The following is a 12,473-nucleotide window of genomic DNA, read 5'->3' on the forward strand; positions in this document are numbered from 1 at the left end:
TGAGTATGCATGTAATATATTTCTACATTTTATTAAACACATAATTAACAAATAAGCAAAACCTTTACGATTATTTTACCTCGTTTTACAGCAAAAAAAAAAGGAAATTTCTGCATTTATTGGCGAAAGCGAAGGAAATTATAAAGTAATATTCACTTTGCTAGTAATTTACATACATACATATGTACATATGTAAGTGCATACATACATACATATGTATGTATATTTGCATAAGTATGTTAGCATGTGTACTTACATAAAATGCGAGGTAAAAAGAGTAATTACTTTTAATTATGCACCTAACGCACTGTGCTTACATTATAACTGCGGTGATTTCATTTTTAAACTTTGTATGACAGTTGGACGACACATATGCGACGACACATTACTTTATAACACCCATTATGTTAGGTTAAAAAAAAAAAAAACGAGAAAATCGCGCACTAATTTGTCATAATTACTCGGTACTTACCGATTTTTTAAGTAGACTTTCTGCTTAGTGTTTGAAAAAAAATTTCATTTATTGTTTAGAATTTTTTATTTTATGCTACGTATTTAGGGTATATTTAATTTTAGCTCATTTAATTTTACATTATTTTATATTTTTTTTTTTACTGTGATTTAATTAAGTTTAATTGTGTTTCCATTTGCAGTATTTATTTCACTTTTTTTCTAAGTTTTGTAAGTTTTTGTTGGTATTTAAGTGACGTTTTAAAATAATTCAAGCGACACCAACATTCACTCAAGGTTACCGCCGCGTTCTATATAAATAAATTATTGATAAATGATAGAATTTACATACTCGATTTAATGGGCGTATCAAATGGCCATGCTGTTGTTTTTTATTTATTTTTATTACTTTGAATACAAATAAGCAACTTTTTTTTTGAAATTTCGGGTGCTCTTCTACATTAGAATCTAGCCTATTTAATCAATAATTGCCTTTTTCGAGCTTATTTTGAAACACTAATAGCCAGTTTCACGAAGGTAATTTAAGTTAAAAATATTTTTTGTTTTATTTGAATTTAATATGAAAACTGACAGAAGGGGGAAATGAAATTTCACTTGAATTGCTGCCGAAACCGGTAGTCAGTTGGGGAAAGTGATTTTGACTTATCGATAAAGGTACTAAAATGAAATGACTGAAAAATAACAATCTATTTCTTTCGATTTTCAATAATTTTTCGCAGGTTTCGCCCTTTTCGAGTAGAAAATCTTTATTTTATGTCCAGAACTTGTTTTTTATTACTTAAGTTTAATAAGTTTTTTTTTTTTTTATTGTTTATGCGCGGCCGCTTTGGGTGAGTGGTGCGTACTACCACTCCGTAGTTTTTTCTAACAGCGGTCGACCTTCGAATGTATTTCTGCCATGAAAAAGGTTCTCATAAAATCAATTTCCCGTCCGGGTCGGCATAAAACTGAAAGTCCCCTCATTTCTGTAAGAAGATAAAGATGCATACTACCAAATGGAGGAGAAGCTCGGCCAAACACTTAGGAAAAGTGTAAGCGCCAAAATATTATTATTCATTTTTTATAAAAATAAAGTTCATTCTTTCTTTAACAAATTTCAATGAAACTTTGTTGATATTTTTTATAAAAAAATTAATAATTTAAATTAAATATTAAAAACTTGCCAATATGTGGCTGTCGTATAGTTATGATAAGCACTATACATGTGGGAGCACAGAGTTGACTTACTTAAACAGACTTACTAACAGACTTAACTTACTTAAAGATGCAGCTTTAGGATAGAATACGACCCTGGGTCCAATGCGACCCTGGATTCAATGACGCTAATTTACATAAAAATGCAACTCTACAACTAAAAATAACGGAGTTACAGTTACCTTTTGGAAGTAAGCGAGCATACAGCTTAATTAAAATACCGTTAAATATGAGTTTTAAAACTAAGTAACTTTTGTGCCACTAAGTACTTTAATTAATACATTTTAAATATTTAGTCAATAAATACTTTCGTTTGTACCGCTAAGTACTAGTGTTATTCGGCATTCTACATACATACATACATACATACATATGTATGTAAACATATATAAAAAATAAAAATAAAAAAAAACGACAAAATATGAGATAGTAGTTCCTTATCAATGCCACGCGCTTGTCAAATACATGCTTACCTAAATTTTCTTGTCCAATCCTAAAAGCAGGCAACAAATTTGTATACTGGTAAATTTCTTGTGGAATTCTACGACTATAGAGATCGGCGGTTTGGCGTAAAAAATTGCGCTTGTTTATCGGTCTGTTAGCCCACATGCCTCTCGACACTGACGTCAAAAGCCGCTGATAGACGTCATAGCGGCCAACCAAGCCTCCAGATGAGAATAAATTAGACTGTCACTTTGAATTTTACCAGCCCCAATGTTTGAACACCTTCATTAGCATCTACATACATATTTCGGTTGTTTTTTATTGTTTTTTTTTTCGCTTGTTTGCTGTTAGCAAGGCAGATTGCCAGAAATACATATGTGTATACTTAGTACATTTCTGAAGATAATAATTTTTTTTTTACAGTAATGTATGGGTGTGTGTAAACTTGCATGTTTATATTTTTTATTGAATGAAATTCGCATTAAAAAAATCAAGAAAACCCCACCCAACAAATTGAAATTGAATTAGGGAGCTCACAAGGTGTTGTATACTGTCGTAAACTTTAAAAGCTTAAAAAAATGTTTAAAGGACTTCAAATTACAACCAAGTATTTTTTAACACTGTGAAAATTCATAATATAGTAACTTTCATGGTACCTAGCGATTGCCCTTCATATACATACATATTTTTAGCCGTTTAACAACACCTTTTGAACTCCCTAAATAACATAAATAAAGAGGTAAGTTAGCAGAAATCTATATAAAAACTTACCGATGTGCGCCTTTATGTACGCAATTAACTATTCAAATGAGCTCCAATTAAATAAATAATAGGCTAGAACTAAAAATACGCCAAAGTCACTAGCAGAGAGGTGATCGAGTACTATGTATGTATGTATGTATGTACATATGTATTAGGGAGATTGACTCGGTTTTTACAAACCGGTTTCCACCGGTTTTTTTTTGCATATCTATAGGCGTTTTTTTTGAAATCTTAATTTTTCAAATATCGTATAAACCGGATTTCTTTTAATATAACCAACCGGTTTTTTCGTTTTATACAAATCTTGATCTCTAAATAAATGTTTTGAGTTTTTCGAAGGGTTTGGGGATGAACAGTGTATCATATTTGGATCCAATAAATGAATGTTTGGCACTTAAACGTTTTCTAATTGTTTGGTGGAGCTTCTCCTCCAATTCTTGTTCTGCTCCGAAGAAGATTTTTTATGGCAGAAGGATACTCAGAGGTTTGCATAGTCTGCCAAGGGGCGAACGCTATTTGAAAAAACTGTTTTTGATTTTGTAGAAATTGAACCATGCACCTCCCGAGTGGCAGTAGGCAAATCTAAGCACTCGGTTACGGCGACAATTCCATTCCAATTCCAATTCAATTCCGAAAAAAATGCAATGAATTATTAAAAAAAGTTAAAATAATGATTTTTTATTTGTATTAGTTTTGATCTAAAAAAACTTTTGAACTTATTTTGCTTTGCTCTTTTCGAAATAAAATCAAACTGTTAACAGTTTTATTGAAAGTTTTGGTCATTACTTCATACCAACAAAAGAATTTTCATTGTAGAAACCTATCTAAAATAAAACCGGGTTATCGGGCTTATGGAATTTTTCGAATAACTCGGAAACCGGTTTTGGAAAAAAACCGAATAATTGCAAACCGTAGTATGTATGTATGCATATACAAAAAAAAGTGTAACTACACTTCATACATTCACACAAACTTAAATGCAAAACAGCTATTATCGTTTTTATTGCAGTCAATTATCAGTTCAAAGGTTCAATTCAATGGACAATTCAAATGATAATGCCAACTAATAATAGCCTATAATACAAAAATTATAATAAAATAAAATAATATAACACTGTTGCACACTTACAAAAGCTATTGTGAACCACACTATAAATCATTATGGGCAATGGTAGTTGTAGACACTTTCTACAATCTTAAAGCTTCTACTTTTATGGCCTCAGCTGTATAACAGATATTTCTTTTGTTACAATTACATACCTACAAATACTCATACATTTACCTTTGTTTATTGTTACATATTTATTTCTACTTATTTTTTTTTTAATTTTATTATACATTTCCACTTTCTTCTCCTCCTTTCTTCCAGCGTCAGTACATTTGCTGCAACTCCCAACGATTCTACTTCCATGGCACCATTGCAAAGTCACGCTGAAACGCAAAGTGTCACAACGTTAAATTTGCACGAGAAAGACAGCACCACCTCGCCGCTGACGTCGATCGGCAGCAATAGCAGCAATTCGAACAGTGCACAGAAGCAAAAGCAGCTGCAGCGTCATCAGCGTAACAACTCCAATCAAAGTGATTACTACACCGCAGCCTATTCGGCGACAATATCGGACAGCAACGGCCGTGGCGAAGGGAGGTGAGTACACCCCATATCCACCCCAAGATTATTGAGATTAAAAATATGTACATATATATATATGTGATTTGTTGTTTGCTTGAATGATAGAGTGGGCGTGGCGAAAATAATTTAAATCCAAGTGCTTAGTATAAAAATTGTGCCGGTAAAATAAATCGTTAGAGGAGTGCAGTGAAGAAAAACATAAACAAGTAATTTTTAGCAAATAAAAACCGACTTAAAAAAAATATATATGTATATATCATAATCCAATGATCGGATCTAGATTAGTATGGGACCTCCTCTCAATACGAAAAGAAAACGGCTTAGTTCACTTTGGCGATAGTACACTACAGTAGTTTTGTAGTTACAGACGAAACAACAAACGAAATGAATCGTGCGGAGAAAAATATATGTATGTATGTACACTAGACTGCATCACCAAAAAAAGTTGCGGGTTTTCCGCCGGGATTATAAAATTTATTACATTTTAAGACGTCCACCAAAATATTTCGGAAAAATATTAAGATTTAAGTGAGCTGGACCGATTTGAAAATACCTCTTAAAACGGAGTTTTTTATGAATAAAAATAGTTTCTGAGCTCGTAGAGGGTTTAACGATCCTAGCTACAAACACAGCTAGATTTCCAATGAAATTGCACTGAAATTATGTTTTTTGAGTTCCTCTGGTAGCGTAGACTCGAGTGTCCCTAAAACTGTACTTACTCAGTCTCGACAGATGGTCGAATAACACATGGTTAGTTTTGTTGCTCCCAAGTTCTTTTGAAGACTACTAGAAACCTTTAGCACTTGTCTCTTAATTACGTTGCCGTATCAAGAACACTAGAAAAATACATCGAGATGCAGGAAAGTCCTTAACGAACTACATAGCTTCAAAGTCTACTACCTACATTGTGTGGGTGGCAGACCACTGAGACATTCAAGGACGAGCTTGCGAGAAAGGCAACCAACCCGTTTGACGTCAACTCTTCTCATGCGGCGGGCATACTGCTATCTACCTGTAAGACAGGGCTCAACACATTTCGTCGAGAAGGCAAATAAAATATGATCGGAAGAACCCACGTGTGGGACTACTTGACAAATCTGGTCCAGCCTCGACGAGAAAAGATCCGACAATGACTTCTGCCGAAGTTGCTGCTACGGCGACGAAATTGAGAGTGTGGAACACTATCTCTGTCACTGCCCTGCCTTTTGTGGGCCTCTTTGTCTATCTGGCCGACCTAAGTGATCCCCCACTGAATCCGAGTGTGCCTCTCTCCTACGTTGTATGAAGGCAGCCGCTTCAACCTAAGTCTGTTCAGTTTACACCACTAGCTTCTGTTTTTATCCAAATGAAACATCTTCCGAACTTTTGCGAAGGCGAACCGTTATAGGCGAAGCTTTTTGGCCTCGGCCCAAATCGACAGACGGTTGTAGTGCTAAAAAAGGTAAAAAAGTCAGCCGACTCCTTCAGTTCCTCCTCGGGGTCTCTACGATGGGACTTAACCATCAAATTCGCGTTGGGGTCTGACGTATCTTGATGATTTTAATCCAATTATAAAGCTTCGGCTCGGTTTCTAAGTATTACAACTTCTTAATTGGCTGATGTGTAAAGGCTAAAGTTTGCAATCGGTAGAAAAAAAACTTATTTCCATTATTATAAATTTCAGAATGTGTAATTAAATGCCGCCCGTAAAAAGCGCCCAGAGATCTCCTTTAATAAAAAATAAAACAATAAACTCGAAGACACCCGCAAGTGTACCAACGATTTTTTCTGTTTACAAAGTTTATCATGAAGAAAAAGACGCAAAAAAGAGACAAACCGTAATATATTTTTTTTTTTAATTTGCAGCTTTTAATCCCGTACCATGTGACCAAGTCAATGCGAACAAGATATCCTCAAACCGTCAAAATAAAAAAATAAAAACAAATGAATAATTAAACACTCTAATAAAACTACTTTCTCATTCAAATTCTTTGATACCATTTTAAGATAACTTATCTAAATAGTATACTGCATACATAGTATGTAAATATATATGCACAATGCAAATATTTAGTAGCGCACTGAGCTTTAGCTGGCATTGTAGTCAACTTTTTATCTTTTAAGGTATTTGTAGCTTTATCAGCATCTTAAATACTCATTTAAGAAAAGAGAGAGCCGCCTACTTGATGTGCATCTTTTAGCCTCAACAATGATGCCGAGACATCGTAGTTATTTACAAGTTTAACAACTTATGAATTCTTCTACTATACATACAAGCCGGCATCTTTGCGGAGCGTAGACCGTGCGCGATTAACTTGTCATAGCAAGTGCCTGAAGAGGAAACATGTAGTAATAATGTAATTAAAATCATTCTTCGCCAAGTGGACATTTGAAGCATTTATGTCGCATTTAGTGTTGATTAATTAAAGCTTAAAAATTACCTACAACTTTTGACAGGCAGTATGCAGATGCCGATGCTGGAGAGTTTAATGCATTTATTTTGATCTAAATTGCTAAACTTTTAAATTTCACTCCTCCGTGCATTAAAAGGCAATTTTTTGTGCGATTGATGAACTGGCTGGGCTATCTATAGTATATGTGAAGTTGGTATTTTTTTCTTTATTGAGATCGATAGGTATTCAGCATTCTACGTTGGCGATTGCTCATTCATGGTGGCCGAAAATGCCATTGATTTCCTTTGTTCAAAAAGCAATAGGACGAAACATACTTTTACAAAAAATTTGAATAAAAATTGTTGCATATATTGTAAAAAAAACCACACACGACATTAAGTATCTTTTCCCTTGCCAAAACAAAGGTCATTGGACAATACGAAAGTACATAAAATGCACACCGTCTCCAAAAGAGTCACAACTCAAAATTTGGTATTTTTGAAATTATACGCTAAAAATGTACACAGAGCTTTTATTTACCTTTCAGCTAAAACTGGAGCAAATTTTTATTATAATTTGTTTAAAAAAACCTAAGGTGAAGTCGCCCTTGCCCATATGAATATCATGTGTTAGGAAATAGTTTTTCGCATTTTCTGACAAACGTATTCTTTTGAGTTGTGACTCTTTTGAAGACGGTGTGCGATATGTACATACATACATACGTCCATCAATTTTTCAATGTGAAAACGTTATTTTTTTAATTATTATTATTTTTTTGATTGTGTGTAATTAGACACGTGAGTTCTAAACTAGATACGTACGTACAGTAGAATCTCGAAAAAGTTAACCGAAATGTCGCGAGGGTATTTAATTTTTTCGAACTACATATTAACTTTTCCAAGCGGTTTTCAAAATGAAAAAAAAAAAAATAAAATATATAATAATAACATAGTTTTTAGGAAGTAATACGCTAAATTTATGACACTGACAAAGTCTTCATCTTTACGAAAAATAAACTTGGATTTAATGTTTACCAGCATTTTCTAGTTTATAGAGAGTTGTCTCGTTTGCTTCTTCATATGTGCTCGCTACTGCCTTCAAAATATGATGACGTTAGATACACCATAATTCAACGCCAATCGATTTCCCTAAATACTTCGATCAATTATTTTATTTTTTTTCAATCTCAGCTCTTTGATGTAGATTTAATCTGATTTGCGATGACTTTTTCCTCTTTGTTGACATTCTTAAACACACAAACGATACACAACTAACAAATCCAAACGCCAAACAAATCGTGGGTTTAAAAAATTTATAAGCTCGCAAAAGTTAACACAAAATTTAACTTTTTACGTGCACGCTGAAATTCAGTTAACTTAGCCGAGCGATTAACTTTTGTGCGAGTTAATTTTTCCGTGATTCTACTGTATGTATTTGACACACATACATACTCACTTATCCACTTACATAGCTTATCATATTTGTAGCTAAAAATTCCCTCGAAACCCTTCAATTGAAGGAATGTCGAAAATTGTGTATTTATGCTTCCAATTTATCGTCAAAAATAAGTCTTTATTTGCACACCTGGTTGTTTTATAGATAAAGCACTTATCTATTGAATTGGTAGTTTTTTTTTTATGTGTGAACTCTAAAGGGAATCACGGAACTTGTTACATATTTATACGCACAGGTGTTCACCAAAGCGATAACAGTTTTGCTGATTAACATATGTACATATGTACATACATAATTGTTTGACGGCTGAGGGTTTGTGCGAGAACTGCATATGTATGTATGATCCATGAGAAGCATTGGTGCTCTCAGCTTATTCCTACATAGTTTTGCCAAGATATTGTGTCACCCTATGTTTATAATAAACAATTACTTTGTATACCCCTATCAAATAAATACAGCTATCAAACGCTTATTATCAGCTATAATTGACGGGTTAATTTTTTCCGCTTATGTAGTACATCCACAACGTTCGTACTTAAGGCTACCACTTACATACGTCCCTTATGATCGATTCAAAATTTGATTGCTTCAATTTGATACATAGTTTGACGTCAACGTGACATATCTTCTCATATATAAAGCGGATTGTCACTAGTGATATTTCCAAAACACTCGTGATTCAAGGCAAAGTTAATTAGGAAAAATAATGAAAAATCATATGACGGCTCGAGCGAATTTCAACGAAATTGCTTGACAATTAATGTCAAACGATCTGCACAAAAGTACACCAATGTCGATCGGTTAGACTCTTAAAAGTGGTCTCTTAGCTTGTTCTTTACGGATGGACAGGCTCCGAGGTGTCAATGTGTCTACTCTGAGGGATGAAGATTATTGGAAATACTTCTTGCCGCTGCCTATGTATATCAGCTATCTCTCAATCGTTGTAGTCAACTTCAACACAAATGACAGACCCTGGAAACGTGCTGTTTGGATAAGTTGAAAGCTAAGGAAATTTGGTGTTAGTTGGGCGAGGTTTAGGGAGGAAAAGAAGACGTTACGAAGAAGATCGTAACTTCAATCATCGCTTGAGCCATAAACCAATATTGATAGCGAGATGAGACCTTTCAGTTTTCAAAAATATAAAAGTGAAATAAATGAGATTTTTTCTTTTTAAAAACTTCACTTTTCCTCCAGGCGGTGGATGCAACTCTGAAGGGCACCATTCGAATAGTATCGTATAGTTTGAACAGCAACGTCTCTGAATTCTTTAGAAAGGAATATTCATGCTGGTTTAAAATTTTGCGTTCGTTTCTTAAAATTTCACACCCTTGTAAGGCAAGAAAGGGATATTATCTGCCCTTTGAAGCTTGTTCTGAGGGGAAGGTTGCCCTGAAAACCAGATGATTGCAAGGACAAGGGGGGCAAAAAATGCCCTTTTTCAGGGTTGAGTGTAACATCAAACATATCTTACCGTGTAAAGGCAACATTTTTTGGAAGAAACGAAATCACCATAAGAAAAACTACGGACCGACAGTTTTCAGGAAAGAACGCCTGAAGTTTTGTATTTCTGAACGATTATAGAAAGTGGCAGACGGGCCAAGACGTTAATGAAGAAAGCTTCAAGAAGGTAATTCAAGGCATTTTTAACTTTTAAGCCTTAAAAGCTTTTACGCCGTTTGTAGCAGGAACTTGTAAAATCTTACGAAGAAGTAACAGCTGAGGAAATAATGGCTCACTGTGAAGTCCCCACAAGGCTTAGATCGGGATGCCTGATACTTACGGGCAAAATGAAACTTTGCCGTAAAGACTTAAAGGTATCCCAAATTTTACCTGAATCTGTGCATGTAGTCTGTCCTAAGAAACGAATCTACCCTTATCAAGACCACGAGACCTTCAAAGACCGCACCATGCTCGGCAACAAAAGAATCTTCTTCCGGAAGTTGATCAAAGCAAGACCTATAATTTGAAACGCAGATTGTCATCAAAAGCAATATATCGATAATCTACATACATACATATGTATCGCATTTGCTGCCTCTCAATCTTCCTCTCCCAAAGCTTTCAAAATTTTTTTAGCTGGCATTTCAGCAGTGATTTTATTTCATTTAGTTACTAATACTTGTTTGCATAAACACACTTTTCATTCACTTGTTGAGTGATAATGGCGTCAACACTTTGGCTATTCTTCTTTATTGGCCATCTGGACGGAAACACCTGTGTCTGCGTTACAACTGATAAGTGGGCTGTTGTTTACAAAGGTATAGTTAGAGCTCTTCTGCTGCCAAAAAAAGGGTTCGAAGTTTTAGTTGAAATGTGTTAGTTTATAAAAGTGGTTCATCGGTGTGCAAACGAGCATTTTACACAAGCATACAAGGGCATACAATTAGTTAGTGGAGCGTGTAAGCAGCAATGTTTAAGCAACGAAAACACTATGCTCCGGAAATAATGTAGGTTTGAAAAGCAAAATTCAAGATTCAGTTGCCTTTAAACTGGATACATATTTTTTTTTTAATTTCTAGGACCTTAGGTATTTTTAGTAATAGATTGGTACACTTGTCGTTGCCAAAACCTGAAATAGTACTATATATATGTATTTGTCATTGGTTATATTAATAAATACATATCTACATACAAGCGCAAATATGGCAAAATTTAGGCTACGGTATAACGAAAATATATCCTTAACTACTCCGATAGCCATATCAAATATATCTCATGCGGTAAATTTTAATAACAATATAAAGATATATCAATAACAATATAAAAATATATCGATAACAATATAAAAATATATCGATAACCATTTTAAAAATATATCGACAACCATATAAAAATATATCGATAACCATTTTAAAAATATATCGAAACCCATAAAAAAATATATCGAAACCATATAAAAATATATCGATAACTTATCGATACATTAATATATCATTCTTTCAATTGTATTTTTTTTTTATTAATAGGTATATACATATACTCAACCCAAGTGTATGCACTAGAAGGGCTTTTGTTTTACTATTTTTATGGCGCTTACATAAAATGAATTTCCGGTACTCTACTCAATAGTAAACGCGCATTTTCTATGGTTAGGGGAAACCCCTTTAAATATTGTTTTATTAGTTGATAGATATGTAACCAATTTGACATACAGTTTTCGAGAGCAATGTGTTACTAACTGACAAATAAAAATATTAATTTTATTTTTACCTTCTTACCTTCCTTTTATTAGCTCGGGATGTAACTATGCAATATTGACGCGCCTAAAAGATGCAGCGATTTCTATTCTTAAGTTACATACCTGATGAAAGTACGAATGGCAATTATAATAGGGAGGTTTTAGTTTTTTAAACTATAATTTTATTATACGTTATCGTTTGAGTTCTAAGAACAGTGCATATGCATACTCAGTGAAATAATACCGATGTACATAGTTTAGAGACACAGTAAAATTTCACGAGGAATATTTCTGCAGTATATTTTAACCCACTAACAACTGAGCCAATTTATTAAAGTTGTATCCATCAAGCCAAGTTTGGGTTAAAACAAAATTAAAAAAAAAAACCAAAACACTTCACCTTTTGCCCCCTGTTTGTATGCTTGCATGTTTTAAATGCTCAACTACATTTCGTCTTCCTTCGTTGGAATATTTAATGCGTTCGCCGGGTTGCGCTGATAGATAATAACTGTTGATAGGGCTAAATAAACAAATAAATAAAAAAATAACTGCAGGGGGGGGGGGGGGGGGGAGGTGCATATAAAGATGGCTGGATGGCTGGATGGCTGCTTGACTTGACTCATTCACAAATACACACAAGCACACTGGCACGCACATAAAAAATTCCCTCACCTGTTAACCTAAAAAGTATTCACACACAGCGGCGATCACAAAGCTATGGAGGAATATCGCCTGCTGGAAATTTTTTTCACTCCCGCCAGTTGGTTAGTTAGTTACTCGTAGTATGCCGCGTGCGAGAGTGCGATAAAGTTGCGATTTCAATGGGCGCCGGAAAATGAATTGAAATAAAATAATTTAGAAATTCACGCGCGACGCAGTGTGACTAATGCAGTGAGCTTGCATATCGGTGCGATTCCCGCAAAATATTCCGCAATTTTATAATTTGCAATTAAGAAACAATTAAAAA

At 34.2% G+C, this 12,473-nt stretch overlaps 1 protein-coding gene across 6 annotated transcripts in view; it reads left to right on the plus strand.

Annotated features, from left to right (window-relative positions):
• LOC118748490 (pneumococcal serine-rich repeat protein-like) overlaps positions 1 to 12,473 on the plus strand; it is a 124,879-nt gene that overhangs the window by 59,510 nt on the left and 52,896 nt on the right. For all 6 annotated transcript variants that reach the window (XM_036482971.1, XM_036482965.1, XM_036482966.1 and 3 more), the window contains one exon: positions 4,241 to 4,516. In XM_036482971.1, the coding sequence (XP_036338864.1) occupies positions 4,241 to 4,516 (276 nt within the window). The remainder of the gene's footprint in view (positions 1 to 4,240; positions 4,517 to 12,473) is intronic.

The sequence above is a fragment of the Rhagoletis pomonella genome, unplaced genomic scaffold (assembly GCF_013731165.1).
Source record: "Rhagoletis pomonella isolate Grant_MI unplaced genomic scaffold, Rhpom_1.0 Rhpom_scaffold_00013, whole genome shotgun sequence".
Lineage (NCBI taxonomy): Eukaryota > Metazoa > Arthropoda > Insecta > Diptera > Tephritidae > Rhagoletis > Rhagoletis pomonella.